Source organism: Poecilia reticulata, chromosome 17 (assembly GCF_904066995.2).
Source record: "Poecilia reticulata chromosome 17, P_reticulata-male-v2, whole genome shotgun sequence".
In the NCBI taxonomy this organism is placed as follows: Eukaryota; Metazoa; Chordata; class Actinopteri; order Cyprinodontiformes; family Poeciliidae; genus Poecilia; species Poecilia reticulata.
The window spans coordinates 28,693,040-28,718,073 of NC_088846.1; the positions used below are offsets into that span (position 1 = coordinate 28,693,040).

The following is a 25,034-nucleotide window of genomic DNA, read 5'->3' on the forward strand; positions in this document are numbered from 1 at the left end:
GAAGTTGGCATCACAGATTCAATCATAAGACCTGAAGGGATTAGATTTTTTTAAATTAGGGCCTCAAAATTGAAACTAAAATGTGTATTTTTAAAATCAACGTAAACCCTTAGATTAACCATCAGATTGGTACATAATTCAGTTTTCCAGTGTTTCAGGAACTCCTGCTCATTCATGGACTTTCTTTAGAAATGTTGGCAGTGGATGCTAGCGTTAGTGTTAGCGTCTCTGCTGCAGCTACATATTGAGCATTGAGATGCCATTTTAAGCTAGGATAGCTTCAATGACTGGCTAACTCCTTTATCAAAACGTGAATATAACGATAGTCTTTTCCAACATCCAATCAGATCCGTTTTTGAAGCAGAAATTAATCTCCGGTTAGCTTATCGTTAGCGGATGTCGCTTGTGCGTCAGGTTTACGGGCATACCAGGAACACGTGAATGCATCGGTTCCTGCAGGCGCATTAAAATCTATGCAATTAATTACTCAAAATTAGCGCGTGGGGTCAAATGTCAATAATTTACATAATTAATTAAATTAACTTGTAGTGAAACGGTGTATATTTTAAATACTCATTTCTGTTTATGATGATGATTTTCTGCTACAGGTAATAAACTTGATATTTAAGATTAGAATATTAAATCAGATCAATTAAGAAAATAGAGAAATGTGGTCTTAATGAAAACTAAACTATTTAGAGGTTATTTTTAACCTTAAATACGAGCCTCATGGGAACAGATATTCTAACAAATAAAAATCCTCTGCATTAACTGGAGGGGCTGAGTGTTGATTTAATAAATTTTAATACAGTTTCACATTTAACCAACATGCTTACAGTTTACCTGAAATGGTAATAATTATTATTTTACTCAAAACTGGAGAGAAAGAGAGAAGATGGGTCAGAATTTAATCTCTGCTTTACAATGAAACCAATCATCTCCAAAAATAAAAACAGGCCGCAGCTCGCATTACAGAGGCGGTTAATATGAATCACTTCGACATGTAAAGTGTGTTTCTAGTCGAGGAGGCCATTTCCTCAACATCTGGGAACAAAGTGAGGGAAGTGACTGATGGCTGCAGCCATCAGGGAGATGAACTATCCGCTGGTCCTGATGCAACGCTTTCTAAGAAAGGTTTCTGAAATAATAACAGGAGGATGGAGCCTTCTCCTCCATCACGGTGATGAAAGACCTGGATTTACCTGAGGATCAACACACTGGGCCCTTCAGACACACCCAACAGACCTCCAATTTCACACGATGCACTTTTTTTGGCATATTTGCTGAATCTGTCACTTTGTCATGACAGTATGGTTTAAAAAAAAAAAACAAAAAAAAACATCAAGCTCCTCTGGCATATCCCAGTGCTCCCAGTACCAACTAGAAACAATCAATCAGAGACAGAAGGCGGATCTTAACGCTGCCCCTATTGCTACACTGCAGCTAACACAGCTTGATCTGAGCGCTAATGCTAGTTAGCATGGTAACCGAAGACGCCTGATAAACGGTTTTCTTTTAGCAGTAAGTCGTTTATCCACTATTAGAATATTTAGCAGCAACTACATGAGAACGATTGGCAGCACCAAGACCCTCCTCCAGGCTCTGATTGGTTATTTTGGTGCATTTCTTCAGACAATAGCAGCAGCTGATCTTTTCACAGATTATCTGCCTCATATTGTACTGTAATGATATGCTAACAGTTTTAACGCATATGTAAATAAACATTTATAAAAGTTACATACTGCAGATTTAACTAAATTGACAAAAAAAATAGCCCCACAATGCACCACTGCAATTCACTATTCTTGTTTCTTGCTGGATTTCTATTTGACTGTTGACAAAACAAGAACATAAACTCAAAGTTAGTCTCAAATTATATTCTCCAGAATTATAAATGCAAAATTTAAAACGTAAACCACCATGAAATTGATCAAAAATGTATATAAATAGTGCTGCTTCTCCAGTGGCACACAAACAATCCGGCACTCTTCCAGTTTGTTTGGGTTTTTATTTGTCCTAAACTCACGAAAGGAAAGAAATAAAAGCAGGTTGTGCTTCTTCAGTTACAGGAGATGTTTTCATTCACCAAGAATTTCTTCTTCATAAAACACAATCAGTGTGGGAGAACCGCCAGCAAATAGTTCAACACAATACCATCGTCAGGCCACATGTTGGCTTATCAGATAGAAAGCAACAATTTGAGCCTTCAGAGGTGTCAAAAGTCACACCGCCTTGCTTAAATTTATGCACACAAAAGCAGAAACGCTGAAAAACAGCAAAAGAAAAAAAACACAAAACTCACCAAATGAGAGTTCTCTTTTGCCTCTTGTACTTGCTGCACCTGTGGTTCAGCTACAACTTTCGTGTCCTGGTCAGAAGTCATGAGCCGTCTGCTTCTTGGCTCCTCAGGGAGAAGTCTCTGTGTCACCAAGTAAGCTTCAGAGGGAGCAGACGGAGACGAAAACACGTTAGCTTTGAACGCGGATGTTTAGCAAATATCAGCTGTGACGTGTGGGTGGACGGAGCGGGTCAAAGGTCAGTGGCCGGCAGTTACTTTAAGGAGAGACAAAGATATGGCCAACAGAAGTGAATCTAACGCGATTAGCATGCGGATTTTTTTTTTTTTTTTTAAAGTAAACTGTATTTCTGTTTGTGGAGCTGCAGAAACAGTTGACATTTAATTTCACAAAACAGTAAAAATATCTCTCACTCTGTTTACAATGTTCTGTTTACAATCCCTTCATGTTTTGTATTAAAAGGCAAAGACTGAGCAGGTATTAAATTAGCAAAAGGACCATTTTAGAGACAGACTCACTGCACTCAGGTTATCTCCAGACAACTAGCACCACTTGACTGGACCTCTGTTGAATTAACTCAGTTACTTTAAATATTTATATTTTTATTTAAAATGCATTTTGGTAGAAAACAGTTTTTATTTTGATATTAAATGTTTTGGGGGGTTTTTTATTTAGTAAAAAACAATTATGTTGCTCTTAGCTGATTTGTAACATCAATAAAAGAGGCAAATACTTTTTAAAGGCCCTGTAACTCTCTAGTTTTCTCACCCTCGGCTGACAGTCTCATTTTTTAAAACTCGACTCCTGAGAGGTGGAAACACGTATTTTCTGCCGTTCTGCTGAAGCTGTGTGTGAAGCGCTGATAATCCGGCCCAACAATCGGTGCCTGCCTGTGACACGGGCTCTGATTGTGTTTGCAGACAAAGCAGGGAGAGAATGGCATGGCTGTAAAGCTGGTGACCTTTGAACCACACGATGACGATGATACACAGTCAGTGTGTCATTCCACAGATATGAATGGAGCTCAGAAAAAAAAACTAATCTGAAAAAATAACCATTTTAGGATCAAAACCTTCCTGAACAGTAGAATTAAAAGCATTTTTTTAGTATTAAGTAATTATTTTTATATTATTTCTTTGTAGTTTTTTTTAATTAAAAGCTGTTTTATACAATGTATTGGAGTAAAATGACTTTTTATTAGATATTTACGCCAACTTGCCTGGTTTAAATCCACGTCCTGCAGTAAGCGACTGCACTTTTAAAACTAAGCAGTGATAATGTTGGAAATGTACAGTTAGGTCAGAGATGTACTTGCACAAACTAATAGGATGTAAATATATTGTTTTTAGAAACGGGGAACACATTCTTCAATGGTTCGGTCTGTAACAAGCTGCTTCAGATTCCTTTATACAAACTACAAGAAAACATGTCCAGAGCTTTTCAGGTATTTTTCTCCAGGTTTCCTGCTTTAAAACTATGAATTATTTAGATTCTGAGCCGAGAAAGACAGCAGTTAATGTAAAAAGTTTCACTTTTATTTAAAAATAAAAAACATGTGGAGTTGACATTTTAAAGTAGAATCTTATCTAAGCACAGTTAGATAATATTATAGAAACAGAAATCTGTCTCTGTACCTAGGAATGCACTGATAAAAAAAATAAAACAATATCCTATGTCAATATTGTTATGTCTGATAACTGATATTATACAATATTGGCCCAGTTTCACTACTGGGCCGATACAACTGTGTTAAAAAATAAACGTCAGTTGATACCAATGTTACTTATTGTGCATTCCTATTAGTAATTAGCTACATTTACTCATTTATAAATACACGAGTAACTTTTTTGGAAAGAAAAAACAGTAACGATATGTTTTAGTTTTACTTGATTAATATTATGGAGTAGCAGTACTTTTACTTGAGTAAACTTTCTGGATACTAACTTTACTGATTGAAACATGTTTCAGAGACACACCTGCAATTTATGTCAAAGTGAGACCTCTTGTTTGTGCATAAACTTTATTGTTCTAATGCAATGGTTCTTAAACTTTTTTGAGCTACCGAACCCCCAGTTTCATATGTGCATTCACCGAACCCTTCTTATTCCACACCCCCGCCACCCACACACACAAAATACTTTGTGGTATTCTGATTTAGTAATGTAATTATATTAGCCGTATTACCACCCCTCGCCACTAGAGGCAGTACCAACCCCGAAAAGATGCGACTAAGGAGCAGATTTAGACTATAGAATTTGGTAAAAACGGTGAGTTTTGCTGAAGTAATTAAAGACACAAGTTCAAATTCATGCTGAGAGTAGATCTCCTTCAATCAGGGCCCCTCCGCAGCACTGATTGGCTAAGCAATGTGACGTGATCCTCTGCTGCAAGTGATGGCAAAGCGGGGCGTCATCACGACTTTACACAAGTGTGTCTTTACCTCCACGGCAGAGGCTCCGCCGAACCCCTGAGACCGACTCATCGAACCCCTGGGGTTCGATCCAACCCAGGTTAAGAACCACTGTTCTAATGTTTTCTATCTGCTGAGGCGCTTGGGAACCAAGACGATACAATAAACATCGGCCTGTCACAATAACACATTTAGCTGGACAATAAATCCTCCCAGTAGTTATTGTGATAAACGATGTTATTGTTTTGAGGCCATATTTAATGGTAATGGCGTAATAATGCAGGAACGCATCCTCAAAAATCAAACTTTCAATTTTAATGAGTAACTAATACAGAAACTTTTAAGATATTTCAAATATTCAAAGTAAATAAACCAAACAACAGAAACTACAAATAAAATTAATTATGAAGTCTATGTAAACAAAACTGTCCTCCAAAAAAGGGCTAGATGAGACCAAAACACCAGACCGAAGACTTTAATGATTCAGTTTTTAAAGACAAAAATCATAAATTATGAAAATGGAAACTATTACATGTTTTAATTTATTATGCAATGAATCGATTCATTGCTTATTGCAACAGGTCTGAGTATAGATTATAAATTAGCATCCAGTACTGTACTGCCGTGTGCTAGCATGTACTGTACACAGCGTCTTCAGTCAGAGGCTTCTTCAAATTTGCTGTTAAATCATATATTATGATCAGTTACTCAGTACTCAGCCTTTTTGTCAAACATGTTTTCCCCTTGAATAATTTCTTTTTGCTTTTATTTGAGTAAAAACATGTTGAAGCAGTGATTTCCAAGTCAAACCAGCTTAAAAATAACAACATAACAGAACCCCTGACCCGGGTTGAAACACATGAACAGTAGGGCAGTGAGTCAGTCTCATTGTCTAGACAATCCTGAACCAAAACATCCTCCACCCTCCCGTCGTTTTCCACACCTTTGTTTTCCTTCTGCGTAATTTTACGGAGTAATTTATGACCCCGTGGTTCTCTGAAATAAATCTGGCGCAAAAAGCCGCAGTGGTCCACCAAGTATGTTTCCAGTCTGACTTTTTTACAGGCGAACAAGTGGTTCTGTTTCAGAGTCTTGGAACGCAGATTTAATTGGCTTCTTTAGAACACAGGTCTACTAAGATCAAGAATTAAACCTGATATGCAATAATTTATCAGAGATTCTCCAGCAGGATAACAGTTTGGATTTCACAGAAGCCACATGCAAGATGAGAAAAACTGGAGAAAAAGATATTAAACTGAGAAACTGTTTATTAAAGAAACAATTATCAGGGATTATAGTCTCTAGACAGAATTTGTCATTAAGATGCAGTAGAAAATACAATTAAAATGTTAAAACATGTTCATCCATCCATCCATTTTCTTACACCCTTGTCCCTTAGTGGGGTCAGGAGGTGCTGGTGCCTCTCCAGCTAATGTTCCAGGCGAGAGGCGGGGTCACCCTGGACAGGTCGCCAGTCTGTCGCAGAGACAGAGACACACAGGACAAACAACCATGCACACACACACGCACACTTAGGGGCAATTTGGAGAGGCCAATTAACCTGACAGTCATGTTTTTGGACTGTGGGAGGAAACCGGAGTACCTGGAGAAAACCCACCATGCACAGGGAGAACATGCAAACTAGAAAGACCAGGACCAGGAATCGAACCCAGAACCTTCTTGCTGCAAGGCAACAGCTCTACCAACTGCGCCACTGTGAAAACATGTTCCAAAATAAAAACTCTGGGAAATAAGCATAGTAATTACAAAAAGGTTATTATGGCAGAGTCATTAGACTCTGATGATTTTTTGAATTTTAATCTTCTGCAAATATATGTATCAATTTTTTTTTTTGCCAGAAAAAATTTCACTTTCAAAATTTTGCCTGTAAAATTTGCACAGTGAAAAGTTTAATTGAAAATTTACCTCAACACCTGCAGAAACCTGCCTTTCAAACACTCAAATGCAGAAATGCAACTACAAATATCTGCCTTTAAAATTTCACCTAAAATTAAAATAAAATAACCTGCAGAAATTTGCTTTTAAAAACTCAACTGCAAAGCTTTGTAAAAAATTAACTGACAAAACTTTGCTTTTAAAAATTCACCTAAAAAAAAAAAAAAAAAATTCACTTGGAGAAATTTGCCCTAAAAACTCAAATGCAAAAATTCAACTGCAAAAAGTTGCCTTTAAAGATTCCCCTTAAAAAAATACCAATTATGAAGCTTTCAGTAGTTAAAACATTCTGGAGTGTCAGAAAACATGACGACCTTCTGTTGGCTAAAGCCAAAGCAATCTGCATTGAGTCAATCACAGAGTCTCTTAACAAAACAAAATCAATAACTATATATATTGCAATAAACATGTGATCAATATCAATATCAATGCATGTGACACAGCACAGCATTCTGGGGGATGTAGGCAGAGGAAAGTCTCCCAACCCCTTGCTGAGCTAGGTTGGTGGAATCAACTAACTCACTCAGTCTTCGGTTGCCTAGCAACTCGCTCACTCTTTGGTTACCTAGCAACAGCTTGCTGACTAACCTGCTGCTGCATCAGTTTCAGGTTGTGCCTCATAACCGCTTCAAAATTTCAAACATCGATGTGAAGTGAAAACTGAATACAACAGTTTGGCAGCATTTCAGATATTTAAAACATAAAACAAATCAATAATTATAGATATGAAACGCTTATATTGTGATATTTTGTGAATGTTGGTGAATTTGTTACTCTGTTGTTTTGCAACAACTCTAGATTTTACCACCACAAATAATTGTTATTATAAAAGACATTCAATGAAAAGCATCTTTAATTTCAGCAGAATTAGGAAAAATTGCTGCTGTTCTATTTAAAAATAAGAGCAACAGGAAGATAAATCTTAGTTTCACATCTTATTCTTCTAATGTTTCCATAATATAAAAAATATTTTTTAGAAATCCATAAAACAAAAAAAAAAAACATATGTGAAAAGATTTCAAATCCATTTCACCCATTCCAGATTGATACTTTGATTCTGCTTGTAAACGTTTTAAAAACTTATTTTACAGCCATGTTTGACATTTTAATCAGCCAGTTTAATTTCTGGTTCTGTTCTACTTTAATATCATTCGTCTAAAATCCAAAAAGGTGGTTAAAATTGTTCTTGAGTTGTTTCAATGGGTGAACATTCAATTGAAAAGACAATAAAAAAATCCTGACAGGTAAAATTTTAAAAATTCAACTGGAATGTGGCAAAGCAAACATATAATTTAAGTGGATCAATATCACCAATAAATTTCGTGCACTTTTTATCCAAAACACAAACACTGAAAGAAAAGACGTCTCTGAAGCGAATTTCGAAGGTTCTCAGCAGCATTACGTGTCACAAGAACAAATTTTTGAATGATAAATTGATCAATTGTAAATTAGAAGTTATTGCGATAAATTATAATATTGTTGTTTTGACATCATTTTCAAGAACACATTCTCAAATATCAATAAACTTTAGATTCTAACAAACATTTAACACTGGAGCCGGAAGACATTTTAAATATCAAAAATAAATAAAATAGCAAATAAAATGAATTACAAAGTCAGGCTCTGCAACAAAAATTGTCCTTCAAAATAAGGGCCAACTGGGTCCAAAACAACAGACTGAAGACTTTTGTTATCCAGGTTTTGGCAGAAAGAGAAAAAGGAAAATTGATAAATCATGCAAATGGAGAATATTTGGTTTGTTTTAATTAATCATAAGATTAATTGATTTATTGAGACAGGCCAACAAACTATTTGTAAAAAATAAATAAACTACAGACAGTTCCCATTCTTTACAAAGTCAAAAATTATCAATTGCTAATTCAGAACTACCAGAAAAAAACTTCAGTAAGTGGAATTAAACTGTAAAATAAGTTGAATATTGATTATTTTTAATTATCACACAAACATAATTATTATTGTTATTATTATTAATGTTTTTGTTGTTGATACTCGTTTTTCGTCAAATTTAAAAATAAAAAGATTGTTCTTGCTGCTGTAATTAATTTAAATAGATACTATATTGATTAATAAATGCGTGTTTAAATGTTGTATATTTATATTAGACGTGTAATACATGTTGCATACATAAGTTTATACTTCCTCTCATTCCCTTGGATTTGCAAAACAAAAGATTTGACATAGTGCAACACGCTGTATATTCAAAAAAATAATAAAAACACATAAAACTTTGAGACGAAAAGTATAAAGCATCCATCTTTAGGGTAGAAATAATGTAAATGTCGCTATAAATAATGACGCCTCCCAACACAACAGCCATGTTTGTTTGGATCAACTTTCCAAGTCAACACAGCAACTTCCACCACAGACGCAATGCAGACCGAGAAAGACTGCAACTCCCGGGCTAAAGGCCACGGCCATGACCGGTCTGTGGTTGGAGGGTGAAGGGGGGGGTAGTATAAAGACCTAATCAGAGGTCGGTCCGGTCCGAATATGACCGTTTAAACGCCAACATAACCCAGCTGTTAAAAAGCACTGCTGTAAAGTTAACTGAGCTAAGAAAGTAGCAACCGCGGCTAACTACAACTGGAAAGATGGCGTGATTCCGCGAAATTCCCAACCCCTCAACTGTTACAGATAACATCAATATTTAGTTACAATAGCAGAAAACATGGACGTCAATCCATTCCCACCTCCACGGGATGGTAAAGGCCGTTTCTCACTCACCTGTCAACTCTCACTGCGCGGCGGTACAAACACTGACGGAGGCGGCTCTTGGTGTTGCTGGACTCGGGCCTTCACTTTGGCTTCCTTCCGGGCTTTTTACGCTGACTTATCAGCGAGCAGCCAATATGGAGCGCCTTCTCTACCGACAGCAGCTCTAAACCTCACCAAAAGGAGCATTCAGGTGTAGCTGCTAGCTGTCGGGAGCCAAATGTAGCGCAAAACGACGCCCCCGAAGCTGGAACCAAAAAAGGGCTGCGAGCTAACAGTTAGCTAGGTGGCTAACTATCAACTTTGTGCACTCGGGCTCAATAAATCTGGCGCCTCAAATCTCAAGCGGTGATGGATTTCTCCAGGCCAACAGCGGGCTCTGCGCAAACAGGCAGTCGAAAAGCGACCGAAAGAAGCCCTGAAGCCAAGGAGAGAGCGTCTCAAAGCTTCAAATCGATCAAACAAGCCGTTGGTGCTAAAAGATGAGGCAGAAGGGATTTTGGAATGGAGAAGTCGGCGTTTCCTTTCCCTTTCGTGTGCAGCACTAAGATCGTCTATTGGTCAGCAGAGGAGTTACTCCAACGAGTTTGGAGACAAAGTAGAACATTTCTGAGAATTAAAATGTCATTCTCATTATTAGACTATGGATATCGCTCATTTTGAATCAACAGAATTAATGCGTGAAAATTTCACAAGGAAAACAAAAATGGGAAAAATACTGAAGAGGATTACGACCACCAGGAAAAAAATATTCAGATTTTAATCACAAAATTCTGATTTTAATCTCAGAATTCTGAAGAAGAAAAGTCACAATTCTGACTTAAATTTCAGAATTATACACTTAATGTAAGAATTAGTTTTTTACTCCTAATTCTGAGAAGAAAAGTCCAAATCCTGATTTAATCTCAGTTTTCAAGAAAGAAAAAAAACTAGATTTATGAGATTAAAGTGAAAATTCAGATTTTCATCTCAGAATTCTGAGGAAGAAATTAAATTTTCTGACTTTTACTTCTGAATTAAAAATGTAATCTCAGAATTTATGTTTTTTCTCCTCAAAATTATGAGAAAGAAAATCAGAACTAACTTTAATCTTAGAATTCAGATTTTAATCAAAAGATTCTCACTTTTATCTAAGGATTAAAAATTAAATCTCAAAATACTGTGTTTTCCCCTCAAAATTAAGAAAGTTGCAATTCTGATTAAGAACTCGTGAGCTTTGAAAGAAAGGATGAATGTATACATGTGTGGAAATTTCACATGGAAAAAGAAATGTGAAAAATACTTTGGAGGATTACAACCATAAGGTTACGATTCCAACTTAAATCTGAGAATTTAGAAAAGTCAGAATTCTGAGATTACAATCAGAATTTAAAATTTAAGAAATCAGACTTTTTTCTCACAATTCTGGGGAAAAATAGAAATCTGTGGGGGGAGAGGGGGTCAGTTTTTATTATTAAAGTCAGTATTATTTTTCCTAAGAATCATCTCCTGTAAAAACAAATAGAGAAATCTTTTTAAGGGAAAATGCTGGGTTCAAACGTGGAAATTAGAATTTACTTGAAGTGATTATATCAAACCCAAACTAATCCTGTTCCTGTTAAAAGTTATAAAAGTTGTTGGAAATGTGGTGCAACTCATTTTTACCAAAATAAAAGCCACAAATAGGAAAAATAAACTAAAAAAATATGTTTTGGAGTTACAATGTGAAAAGTCAGTGGTTCCAAATGCTACATTAAATCTGCCTCTGAAATTCTAACCTGGAAATTACCGTAATCAGGTGTAGCCCTTTCTATTTGGAAGTGATTAAAGCAAAAAGGTTTTATGGGGGAAAAGCAGGAAACAGGTTTTCTCCCAATTTCATCTCATCCGAAAGAAGACGTTTAATAAAGTAGCCAAAAATTGTGCTAAAGTATTTATACTCAGATAAAAGTAAAAATGTACCATTAACAAATGTAAGTAAGAGAAAAATTTACTACAAAAGTACTTTTAATAGACAAATGATATCATTAGAAAGACAAAAAAACTGTAAAGTTATGAGCAAATTGTTGTATTTTTAAGACAAAATACAATATAATCAATTGCAAAAATTTCAAAGCTTAAAAAACTTTTCCAAATTATTATTTTTTGCTTAAAATGAATAAAACTAATACTAACAGTGGGTTCACACATATTAGACCACCAGGCTCAGCAGACAGAAAACAGCATCAGAACAAAGCTGGAGTAGAAACAGGAAGTCTCACTTCAACCTAAACTGTGTCTGGTGCTTTTCTGGTTAACATGAAAGGGAGGCTGAGTACATATTCCTCCTGTGTCCATCTATCAAAGATTTTTATACACATTTTGGAGGATAAAATTAGAAAAGTCTGATGGAAATGTTTAAAAAAACTTCATCGATTTTGCAAAAAATGTTTGTACTTTGCATATTTGTTTGTTTTTTCTAAAAATAAAAATAAAAATAAAAGAGAGTTAATGCACTAATAATGAAGAATTAATTATTAGAACGTAGAAAGTAGCAAACTCTCATTTTGAGGTCAAAAGACACAAAACTACCAGAGACACAAAACTCTGAAAAATGAATTTGAAAGTCAAAGCCTCCAGTACAAATTTTTCTTCAATATGTAGTCCATGCTAGTTTGGAATCTCAACTTCCTCTTTATTACAGTCAGATGGAAACATGCCAACTTCACATATTTTTCTTTTTCTTCGTTTTTACAAAATTTTCTAAATTCGCTCAAAAATCGCATGATTGACCATAAAACTGCGCAATTTGACATTTCGAAAATAAATTCACTTAATGGAAACACGGATAGTTTGAAAAAAAAAAAGTGTTTTTCTATACAAGGTTTAGGCAGTAGGATTAGATGTCTTTTTTTTTTTTTCTAAATTGATTTATGAAATGGAAACACTTTTTCCGCATCACATGAATCACATGATCAACCGGAAGTTGCCACTGGCTCAAAACACAAAGAAGAAGAAGAAGACAGGAAGTACTTGAAATGGCTCGTCATGGTTTTGAATCACGAAATTGTGTTTTTTCAACATTAGAAAAATATTTACAAAGTTGTGAGCGCATTTGCAATGCAGCTACTGTAGCTATGTTTCTATCAGTTTGTAATGAGAAATTTGAGCGAATTTTAAAAATGTTTAATGTTTTCAAACAGTTGAAATGTGAAATGTTAATGGAAACACATAAAGCAAAATAAATGTTGCAGGAATCGATTGTATTATTTTCAGAGGTGGGTAGTTACGTTTACATAAGTAGAGAGAAAAATTGTTAGGAGTAGTTTTCCATAACATACTTTTACTAATATTATTCTAAGGTATTGTTACTCTTATTTGAGTAAAATTTCTGGCTGCTTTTCCCACTGAGAGTAAATTCACTGAATGAAAAACAAACATGTTTAATTTGTACTTCTGATGGGATTCTTTCATTAAACTGGGAATAAATGTAATAGGACTGAGGTGTTCAAACAGTTTTTGCATTGTTGGCCAAAATCACAAAGTTGAAAGAGTTCAAGGGCCACAATTTATTTATTTATTCAGTTGAAAATGCAATTATGATTTAATTGTGAATTATTTTCTTATTACTTGTTAAACAGGTCAGAAAAAGAGTCTCAAAGCTGTGCAGTTTCCTAAGTAGTCAGTCAAAATATCAATTTTAGTTTATTCCCAGCAACAAAAATGAGCACTGTCTTTGAAAACCCTTAACTGTATTTAATTATTGGGTTTGACCAAGTGGCTGCACAGTGGCGCAGTTGGTAGAGCTGTTGCCTTGCAGCAAGAAGGTTCTGGGTTTGATTCCTGGCCTGGGGTCTTTCTGCATGGAGTTTGCATGTTCTCCCTGTGCATGGTGGGTTTTCTCCGGGTACTCCGGTTTCCTCCCACAGTCCAAAAACATGCCTGTCAGGTTAATTGGTCTGTCTCAATTGCCCCTAGGTGTGAGTGTGTGTGTGCATGGTTGTGTGTCCTGTGTGTCTCTGTGTTGCCCTGTGACAGACTGGCGACCTGTCCAGGGTGTACCCCGCCTCTCGCCCGGCACGCCAGCTGGAGATGGGCACCAGCAACCCTCCCGACCCCACTGAGGGACAAGGGTGAAAGAAAATGGATGGATGGTTTGACCAAGTCTGTTTTTGAATGACAAGTCACTATGGCCCTACTTACTACAATATTAAATTAAAATCAAAACATTTGTTTTTGTATCTAAAATTTTCTATTTAAGATATGAATTTATTATTGAAAATTTCATACAAAGAAAAACACAGAAAGTCTCCTTTGGCATCGGTACCATTTAAACCATTCCCAAATTGCATCCAAGGCCACTCAAAACCACTCAACGGGCCGCAAATGGCCCATGAGCCACACTTTGGACACCCTTAGGAGAATTAAATATAGAAGTTTTTTATCTGGTTCAGCCATTATCAGACAGTTGCTACTAATTTTCCAACTTAGAAATATAATTCTAAGCTTAAAATGCGTTACATTTCCAAATACTAGCTAAAGGTGCTAGTTTTCTTCACCTCTGTATGATTTCTGAATTGAGTGTGACGTCACATGGAAGCATTTTATCTCTATCAAATAGAAAATTGAGTTAATTCTGCTTTGTTTTGATAATTTGAGTCGATATTATAATTAATTTTATTTCTTTAGGATGGAGGCGATTGTTTAAGAGGTAAACAGCCGCCTCCGCCTTGGCCTCAGAGTGGGACCTCTTCATGTTTTCCCTCTCTCTGGTGCAGCAGCGAACCCGGAGCTGTCGCAGGGCTCCCCGCGGGCCGTCCTGATTGGTCCAGACGGCCAGAGGGCGCACGCGAACTTCACTCGTGATCAGCGAGGGTGGGTGGAGCTCTGGAACAGCGGCGCTCTCTGATTGGGTAATTTCTGATTAGCGCGGGTCACAACAAATCGGTGTGTTATTTCCGTCTCTTGTGTTTTTTGTTTACTTTAGTTAGTGTAAGACTTTAATAAAAGAGGCGTTTAAAAATAGCAGTAGATAAATTATTGAATTTAAATCTAAAAGTAAAAAATCTGGTATTTTAAGCGTTATTAAGTTTATTAGGTCCAAATTTTATAAATATATCGTTTAAAAACATTTAATTCTAAGTTTATATGGATAAGTCTCAATTATGTTGTTTAGTTTTAAAAATAGAATCTTTCTGAAGTTATTATTTTTGCTTCAGTTAACGCTTCCTAACGTTTTGATAAAAGTCTTGTTTTAAAAAAATAAAAATAAATGATTGCACTAAAACCCAAAGAATAAAGAAATCCGTTATTTTGAGCATTATGGGTAAGTCTGTTATGTCCAATATTAATAGGTCTAAAAACATTTATTTTCAAGATTATATGGATAGGGTTAGATTATGTTGCTTAGTTTAACATTTTTTATTTTGTTACATGGATAATGTAATTTTTGCTGTATTAAACTGCCTCTAATCCTTAAATAAGTATTAATATCAGATAAAGATGAACCTGACTAAATACTATATATGATAAAAAATATGTATTAAAACAATGTGAGCGAAAACAAACGGATTTTTAGGTTTTAAAACGTATTTTAAAATTCCTCCTGCTGTCCCTCACTCCAATCGCTAGAGGGCGATAAGGAGACAGAAAACCCTCTTCATTTACAACGTATTTTCCGGTTCCCTTCCCTTCTCCGTGCCGTCAGTGGACCTAAACGTGTCCCGACAAAATGGCACTTTATAACTTTAAAAAGATTATGGTGGTTCCCACCGCCAAGGTAAGTTTTATTTAACTAATTTCGCAGTTTAAATCGATTTCCGCTCAAGTCGTTGTGAGAAATGATCGACAGACAGAAAAGAAAACACCGAAGGAAAACACGTGTTTTAAAAGCCTAGTGTGCTTTTAAAAAAACAAACTAGAGGCGAAATTAATTTCTTACAGAAGATTTGTGACGGAAATTTAGTGAAAGACGGCCAATTTATACGTAAAATTGTGGAATTATGTAGGAGATTGACAACTAATTGAATATTTATGGAGGAAATTGGAAAACCGGAGGTTGCTGGACCTTTAAACTGGAAATCGGCGGCTTGCTTTATATTTTTGGTTAATATCATAGAAATCCAGAGAAAGCCGTTATTTATGGTGAAAATAATAGAAAAATCAAGAGGTTACTGGACCTTTAGATTGGAAATCTCGCGGGTTTTCAATCGTGGGTTGAAAATTGATCAGGAAATGGCAACTAAATGGATATTTATGATGGAAAACGGTGCTAAAACAGGAGATTACTGGGTCTTTAAGCTTAAAATACGCAGTTAGCTGAAAATCTTTGGTTTAGATTAGTGAAATGGACAGAAAACTGGGCATTTATGGTGCAAATGGTTGAGAAAACAGCCGGTTCCTGGACCTTGAAACCGAAAATCTGGACATTTTTGGTTAAAATAAGTGATGAAATGTCAGCTAACCACACACTGATGGTGGAAATCAAAACGAAACGGCGGTTAACTGGACATTTTTGGTGTAAATTGGATAAATCAACAGTAAGCTGGGTATTTATGGTGGAAATTAGAGAGAAAATGGGCTTCCTGTACCTTTTAGCTGAAAATGTTCTGTGATAAAAATAAATTAGGAAATTATATTTAAGTGTATGTCTTTGGTCGATATTAGAAAAATCTATAGGAATTCTTGTATTTATGGTGAAAATGATGAAAGAAAACTGGATGTTGCTGGACATTTAAACTGTAAATTTGCTGTTAATTTCTTATATGTGGGAAATCAGAATTACTTTTTTAATATATTTTTTCTTTTGGTTTCTGAAAACTTGATTGACTGACTGGGCAAGGCTTTCTTTATATTAGTATTAATGCAGTAAAATAGCTCTTAGAAACTTTTAAATAAGAAGCAATGAGTCTTTTTGATTAGCTTTCTTGCTGGAGAATTTGATCATGACAAAGAAAATCAAAGCAATACATTTTTGAATGAATTGCTTTCAGATATGAAAGCTCAGATTTGGGTTTTTTGTTGTTGTCTAGATATTTTTCCTGCTCTGATAACGCTGTTATGTTTTTCTGAAAACCAAACCGTCGGCGTTTTGTTTGCTGTCTCTAACCTCCGAGTCGCCTTCATCACCATCTCTGCAGGAATTCATCGACGTCACTTTATCCAAAACTCAAAGGAAGACGCCGACGGTGATACACAAGCATTACCAGATCCACCGCATCCGGCACTTCTACATGCGGAAGGTGAAATTCACGCAGCAGAACTACCACGACCGACTCACGCAGATCCTCACCGACTTCCCCAAACTCGACGTAAGACCCTCAATTTGAGTATTTTGGTTGTTCTGATCTGGTTTCTGCAGGCAGGTTGTGGTCATCTCTTATTTTTCCAGGACATCCATCCGTTTTATGCTGATCTGATGAATGTGCTGTATGATAAAGACCACTACAAGTTGGCCTTAGGACAGATAAACATCGCCAGGAATCTGATCGACAAGTAAGTCCAAAAAATTACTCAGGCAAGAGTAAAAATGTATTTGGTAAAAAGTCCATTCCAGTACTGAGTAACTGATCAAGTTATCAATCATTTAATATTTATAAATTACATCATCAAATGGACCAATATATAAAGTTAAGTGGACATTTTGGTATCTTAAGGACCAAAATGACAATAATTCATACAAGTATTTAAAAATGGCAAAAAATATATTTTTTTTCCAAATCATTTCCTTTCATTAAAAAAACATAAACTTCAACAGAAACTACATGTGTGTGTCTGTGTCTGGTGAGTTTCTGGTTAAAACATGTTTGTTTTTCATTGAGTTGGTAGAAAATCCAGAAATTTAACTCAAGTAAGAGGAGAGATACTTTATAGTAAAATTACCCAAGTAAAAGTATAAAGTACAGCGTAGTAAAAATACTCTTAAAAATAAATACAAATAAAAAATTTCACTGAAGTACATTATTGACAGTGAAAATCTATTGAAGTCACAGATGTGGTGATCGGTGTGTTTTGAATTTGGTTTTTGGGATTAGAAAGCCCAGCAGATTCTGCTGAGATGAATTGATATGAAACTTTGGGCCAATATTGGTATCTGATGTCACTGATATGGCTGACATTCGTCAATATCAGACATTCATTAGTAGATATGTAAATCTTTCCAATTTTTGATATTCTTTTTAACTTTGTGGCAAACAAGAGAATACATTATAAGCAAATAGAGCATGTATTTAAAACAGTTCTATGTGGTTCAACACTGTGTTAAATCCCATCAGTTTATATTTAATCAAAAATACACTCGTGCATAAATTACCAACCTGCAACAGATTCCCGAAGGCTTTTATTTTGAAGGTGTCCCCTTTTAACTCGTCCAGTGTTGCCAAAGACTACGTGCGTCTGATGAAGTACGGAGACTCCATGTACCGGTGCAAACAGCTGAAGAGAGCCGCTCTGGGTCGGATGTGCACCATCCTGAAGAGGCAGAAGTCCAGTCTGGAGTACCTGGAGCAAGGTGAGAGGCGAGCGAAGCCCCGCCGTCCGCTCAGCTGGATCTTTAGCTAAATGTTCTGGTTCTGATCCCAAACAGTTCGTCAGCATCTGTCCCGTCTGCCGAGCATCGACCCGAACACCAGGACCCTGCTGCTGTGTGGATACCCCAACGTAGGCAAGTCCAGCTTCATCAACAAGGTGAGCAGCGCAGAAACGATTAATCAAAGATTTAAATAATCGCCAACTGTTTTAGTGATTGGTTAGTTGATGTATTGATGATAAATAAAGTAGAAAGGGTGGAGTTTTGCCTGTTTTTAATGTTTGAGGATGTTTTTGAAGGACAATTTTTGTTTACAGAGACTTCATATTTTATTATACTTATGGTTTTGGTTGCCTTTGTTGTTTTATTTATGGATTTTAATTGTTGTTTTTTTATTTTGGATACATTATATTACTTAAAAATGTCCTCAAAACGACAATATTATAATTTATTGCAATCATTTCAGACACGTTTGAAGGATTTTTTAGCTGCGGATTCATCCTTTGGTCCAACTGATCAAGTCGTACTCTAAGGACGTTCAATGTTATTGCGTTTTAGACAATAAAATGTTTAGTTTATTATTAAAAAATAATTAATTTTGTTAATATAAGCTTCAGTGATTAAATGAAAACTCTGCAGAATTTTTTATTGATTAATCAGCAGAGTAATCAATTAATCATCAGAGTAGTCGATTGAACAACCATTTAATTGTCAGAATTAGGCTGCTGAAGGAGGAGTTTTGACGTCGTGTAAAATGACCTTTTCCCCTCAGGTCACCAGAGCAGATGTCGACGTGCAGCCGTACGCGTTCACCACCAAGTCTCTGTTCGTGGGTCACATGGACTACAGATACCTGCGCTGGCAGGTACCACTCGGCTGCTGCAGATCGCTGCTGCTGCTGCTGCTGCTGCAGATCGCTGCTGCTGCTGCTGCAGATCGCTGCTGCTGCTGCTGCTGCTGCAGAGGAACTGAGTGTTTGGTGTTTGGTTGCAGGTGGTGGACACGCCCGGCATCCTGGACCACCCTCTGGAGGAGAGGAACACCATCGAGATGCAGGCCATCACGGCTCTGGCGCACCTGCGGGCGGCAGTGCTTTACGTCATGGATCCGTCGGAGCAGTGCGGACACACGCTGCAGGAGCAGCTGGAGCTCTTCAACAACATCCGGCCGCTGTTCGCCAACAAGGTGCGACCTCCACACCTCGCATGTTAAAAACAAAGAGGTTTACTTTGCATTAAACGGGAAAGATGATCTGTTTTCCTGCCACCATTCTGGATATTTACTGATGAAGAAACATGTTTTTAGTCTTTTCTTGCTTCTGTTTTACTCTAAAATACCAAACTAAACTTTCCTCTAACATGAAAACATAATAATTTTGAAATAAGTTAACATCCCTTTAATTTACGCACATTAAAAACAAACTTTAATGTGTTTTCTTGGAATTTTATCATTTTATAGTAAACAAACACAGAGAACATGGATATGAAGTAGAAGGACAAGGATTAATCTTGTGTCCACAATTTTAACATAAAAAATCCGCAAAGTGTTTTATTTTTATTCAGCCCCATTTACTCTAATACCCTTTAAGTAAAAGCATAGCCTTATAATTTGCCTTAGTAAACAGAATCCAGCTCTGATTTATAAGTCAGTCCCTCCTGGATGTTGTGGGTAGGGTAAAAAAAAAGTTGCATAATTTTTTAAGCTTCATTTTTGCCATAACTGATAAAAAAGCTGAATTTGCTGCACACAACCTTTGCAAAAAAAATAAAATTTAACATGGTTAATGTTTAAATCCCAACTTCCTGCAGGAATCTAAGCACACCATGTTGGAGAGAAGATTTGTAGTTTTTAGTTTACACATGTTGGAAAACTTAACTCGACTCATGAAACTGAATAAATCACCTACCTGCTGAAACAAGGTGGTGGCAGCGTCATGCTGTGGGAAGGGGAAAGTGTTAAGAGCTCATCTTGAGAAGATGGATGGAGGTACATCCAGGAGAATCATGGATGAAAACCTCTTTGAGGCTGCATGTTCACTTTCTGGAGCTGCAATAAAATGGTTCTAAAATGGCCTAGTCAAAGTCCAAACCTCACTATTTTTCAGTCTGTGGAAAGACAAAAATGTATGTTGAGATGCCTTTCATCCAAGATACAAATGTCTGCAGATGTGTAAATCTGAACATCCTGTGAAAGATGCAGTCAGGGGCTTCATGCAAATGCATGCCACACTTTTCAGACTTCTATCTGTTTTTATCACTTAAAAATCCCAGAAATAAATACTGTAAGGCAGTAAAACTGAACTCCTGTTTTCTTCAGTGAACTTTGGCTCCCTCTAGAGGTCGGAGGGAAACCAGCAAAAGGTTTTCTGGCAAACTTTGTTTCCTCATCTTTGTGTTTTTATTTCAGAAACTGCTGAACTTATTCTGTTGGGAATATTTAAAAATATGAATCCTGTCTTTTACTTTTATTTTTCCTGTGACGTCAAACCACAAGCATCTGATTGTTGCTCATTTCCGCAGCCTCTCATTGTCGTTGCAAACAAATGTGACGTGAAGATGATCAGCGAGCTGTCGGAGGAGAACCAGGTCGGTTTTCATCGGTTTCCAGCTCCTCCGCTCATCGTTTACTGAGCCTCTCAGAGCTGAACGTTTTATCTGTTACCAGAAAATCTTTGCGGATCTCACCGCTGAGGAAATCCCGGTCATCGAGACGAGCACGCTGACGGAGGAGGGCGTCATCAAGGTGAAAACCGAGGTGAGATCCGGCAGCAGGTGGGCTCGTTCTGACGCTCTGGTGAGATTATCATCGGGGTTTTTTTAACACCGCTTTGTTCCTCAGGCCTGCGACCGACTCCTGGCTCAACGCGTCAACACCAAGATAAAGGGCAAGAAGGTCCATGACGTCCTCAACAGGCTCCACCTGGCCATGCCGGCCAAGAGGGACGAGAAGGTTGGTTAGGCCCGGAGCTGTCAAAAATTAACATTTTAATCTACTTAAGAAATTAATGGAGAACGACTTTTCTGAATTAATGTTTAAAACAAAATGGCTTCCTTTAAACCTTCCTGAATATAAAAACCTGAGAGTCTTCAAACATGTTTGGCTTGAGACAATAAAACATTTTCTTAAACATTTTCTTTTGAAAACATAAAGATATTTGCAGTTGCCCAGGGCGGCATCAAAAATGGGGTGGGAGACCCTTGAAAATTAAATTTATTTTATCCTTCAATTGTCCCCTTTCATGTGTATTGAAGTAAGTTTCTCTTAGTTTACATGATCTAATTGTTAATATTTTGATTAATGGTGGTGAATCACAGAGCTAGAGATTGATTAATCTGATTAATTGTTTTAATTGATTGATATCAGTAGTCAAAGCCAAACAGCATCTCTGGTTCTGTCGGATTTGAGGAGTTTAGGTTAAAAAGTGGTTTCTGATGTTTCCCAGGAGAGACCGCCGTTCATCCCAGAAGGAGCTCTGAACCGGAGGAAAGCCATGGAGGTCGACACACCCAAACGCAAACTGGTGCGTAAACGTTACAGCGACACGCTCACCTGGAAAAGCAGCTCACAGTTCACACTATCCTCATCTTCTCTCTTTACACCTGAGTTACTCAGATGCTTATTAAACTCAGAGCTGGATGCTTGGACTGAATATTTGTAATTTTTTAACTTATCTGGCTCCTTTGTTTTCCTCTTAAGGGTTTTTGTCCTGAGAATTTTAGTCTGAGCCATTTAACAGGAAATATCTCAAATTATCTCATAAAGATGAGTTGCAAACACATCAGCAGCTTTGAAGCTTAGAAAACTGGTCCATTTAATTCTGCTATCAACATGCTGAGATAAAAATTTGTATTCAGTGTTTGTTAACAATATTTGCATTTTTAACCTATAAATAAATACAAATTCATAAAAATATATAAACATGATTTTTTATTTTAAAAAGTTATTTGTTCTTCTATCATTTCTATTTGACTACAGAAATAAATGTGGGACAGCAAATTAATCTGAAATAAACGATATCCTGTTCGATTTTTACCCTGAAGTCAAAACTCTCAAGTTTAAGTTATTTTTGCTTCATTTTTCTTCATTATAGAAAATTTTAGCATAATAATAAATATTTTATTCATTTATTCATGAATTATCTTTATAATTCTGCATAGATTCACCAACCAGCTGCACTCAGATTAAAAATTACATCCCTGAAAGTTCCTACAAATCATGAATTATTACAGCTTAAACAGCAAAAATGTGGTTATACAACAGAAGGAATTTCAGTCTGTCTGCTGGAGCTTTTCAGGTGAAAAATTATGAAAATATTGTTATTTATAAGCAAATTTATTAAGCGGATCTTAAATTTTCCACGTTTCAGGAGAGAGACCTGGAGATGGAGCTTGGTGACGACTACGTTCTGGACCTGCAGAGTGAGAAAACTTTCACTTCTAATAAACTTAGAGGTGGCAGCTGCTTTTTTCTTTTTCCTATGTGTTACTGATTATTCTAATTATTTTAAAGAATATTGGGATCTGATGAACGAGGATGAGAAGCATGATAAGATCCCTGAAGTGTGGGAAGGTCACAACGTTGCAGATTACATCGACCCTGACATCATGAGGGTAAGTCTCTAAAAAAGTTCATTAGTTCATCCTCCTTCTGATGGTTATTATTCAATTCTTAGACTTACACCTGGGACACACAATTTTCACTCTATTTAGTCATTAACAGCAGCTTAAGTTCAGATTTTTACTTGATTCTTTGTCAGCTCAGACTTTAAAACCCAAACTGAACTCATATTGATCAAATTTCTGTTTTGCGTTGCAGAAACTGGAGGAGCTGGAGAAGGAGGAGAAGCTGAAGGAGCGAGCCGGGGAGTACGAGTCGGACGAGGAGAGCGAGGACGAGGAGATGCAGGAGATCCGCTCCCTGGCCAAGCAGATCCGGGAGAAGAAGCAGCTCCTGGTGCTGGAGTCCAGGGAAAAGGACGTCCACGGGCCGCGCATGCCCAGGACCGCCACCAAGGTGGGAGGAGGGTCTCCATGGCAACGGCTGCTGCTACCTGGGACGAGAGATGCTTTTGTGTGTTCGAAATATTTAAATAACTCGCATGTTTGTTGTTGTTTCTGCAAAGGTTGAGAAGAAGAAGCTGGAGAAGGAGATGAGTAACCTCGGTCTGGACATGAGCGACAAGAATGATGTAAGTTCTTCATTCAAAATCATGAATTATAAATGATAAAACTACTTTATTTAATTATTGTTTACACAGGAATTATAACTTAAAACAACTGCTTAAAAGAAAGAACTGCAAACGAGTCCGAAATAATATAAATATTCTTATTTTGTTCAAAAGGAAATTATGCTTAAGTAAAAATATTACATCCTGCAGTTTGAAGTGATAGTAGATATGTTTTTAGGTAACACTTTATTTGAAGGGGGTGAATAAGACTGTCATGACACTGTAATAAACATGTCATAACTCCTGTTATAACTCCTGTTTAAACTTTACCTTTAATAACATAACATAAAGTTACCTAATTTTTAAAGTGCAATCAGTAATAATTTTATAACAAATTCAGTAATTCAGTATAAATCAGTAATGATTTATTGGTTAATGTCAAGTTGTCATAACAAAGACATTTTGAATAATGCCGACTTTGTATTAAAAGTGTCATAATTTACCGAATGACGTTTTATGACAACAGTCATAAATATTCATGAAGGCTTATTCGTGTTAATAACAGGAGTTATGTCATGTTTATTACAGTGTCATGACAGTCTTATTCACCCCCTTCAAATAAAGTGTTACCTTTTTTTATTATTTATTACTGTAATAAATACTCAAAAAGCCTGTTTAAAATAAATTTTAGGTTTATTTTCTTACCCTAAAAAAATGTAGAAAAATCCAACTTTTGCTTTTTCTATATTTATTCAGCAAGAATAAATACATAAATAAATTACTGGTATCCAAGCTATTAGGACTTTATCTGGATTTTTTGCCTTTTAATAAATGAACTGAAATTCAAAGTTGGATTTTTCTGAATGTTTTTCAGTGCGAATTTATGCTGGAGCAACTAAAATATGGATTTGTTTTTGAGGCTTTTTACTTTTCTTTACCATCACATTAAACCTTTTTTTTTTACTTATTTTAAGTTTTGTATAAATGCACATCGCAAATTTCCCACATACTTAAAATATGTACCTAAAATTGTGAAAACAAGAAAAAGAAACTGAACAAAGCACTTAGTACACGTACAGCTTTTAAACTAACTTAATTTAACGTAGAATAAATAATTTTTCATCGCTTATTGTTGTTTATTTCATTGTTCATGCTGATGACAAACATGTTTGAGCGATTTTAAATATTTTTTTTGTGTATTTTCAGAGCCACTACGCTCTGCAGGCCCGGCGCTCACGAAGCGCCACAAGGAAACGCAAACGTGAAGCTTCGGCGCCTCCGACCTCCAGAACCCGCAGCCAGAGCGCTTCCCGTCCTCCACGAGACCAGTCGGGCTTACGGGACGTCAAGGTGCGTGACGATGCGTTTATTGCCTCATCATGTGTCAGCTTCTTGTTTTATTATCAGAAAATTAAAACTGACTGCTGGCGTTGTGGCGGGTGTTTTCTAGATGGTAAAGAAGGCGAAGAAGATGATGAAGAACTCCCAGAGAGACATGAACCGCCAGGCCCGGAAGGGAGAGTCCGACAGACACGTGTTCGACCTCAAACCCAAACACCTGCTGTCCGGGAAGAGGAAGTCAGGCACCAAAGATCGCAGATAAAAAAACAGATTTCTCTGGACTGAAATAAAACAACCCAACTATATTAGCCATATTTTTAGAATGGAAACAGAGACTCTGAAACAGAAATGAAATGATCAGAGTTAGACACTGATTTCAGATATTATTCAGTTGCTGAATTGTTGTCCAAAGTAACCTGTGTGGCTCTTTGGATAGAGTGATGATGATGTTTTCTGTTTTTTCTCCTCTTGTTAAATACTCCGTAACAAGGAAGCCGAATAAACAAATACCTGAACGAAGCCATGTTTAGGATTCATACCTCTGCACACATGAACTAAAACAGCTCAAAACTGATCCTCAATGTAAACTAACGTCACCGCACACCTCACCACTGACTCACTGCCTTAGATTTTTCTTTAGAGGAA

The 25,034-nt window shown here is 36.5% G+C and overlaps 2 protein-coding genes across 2 annotated transcripts in view; one reads left to right on the plus strand and one right to left on the minus strand.

The window, feature by feature from the left end:
• The window catches only part of larp4b (La ribonucleoprotein 4B), a 38,308-nt gene extending 28,362 nt beyond the window's left edge, over nt 1-9,946 (minus strand). The window contains exons 1-2 of the mRNA XM_008434693.3: nt 9,409-9,946; nt 2,303-2,436 (exon numbers count right to left, since the gene is read on the minus strand). Of these exons, the coding sequence (XP_008432915.1) occupies nt 2,303-2,383 (81 nt within the window). The 5' untranslated portion in view covers nt 2,384-2,436; nt 9,409-9,946. The remainder of the gene's footprint in view (nt 1-2,302; nt 2,437-9,408) is intronic.
• Nucleotides 9,947-14,976: 5,030 nt separating this feature from the next.
• On the plus strand, nt 14,977-24,908 carry gtpbp4 (GTP binding protein 4). Its single transcript, XM_008434696.2, has 17 exons — nt 14,977-15,133; nt 16,494-16,664; nt 16,745-16,848; nt 17,727-17,863; nt 17,939-18,039; nt 18,654-18,746; nt 18,875-19,066; nt 20,401-20,466; nt 20,546-20,635; nt 20,720-20,830; nt 21,324-21,401; nt 22,248-22,299; nt 22,391-22,491; nt 22,697-22,894; nt 23,004-23,069; nt 24,255-24,398; nt 24,499-24,908. The coding sequence occupies exons 1-17, from the start codon at nt 15,086-15,088 to the stop codon at nt 24,649-24,651; spliced, it is 1,905 nt and encodes a 634-aa protein (XP_008432918.2). The 5' UTR covers nt 14,977-15,085; the 3' UTR covers nt 24,652-24,908.
• Nucleotides 24,909-25,034: the final 126 nt, after the last annotated feature.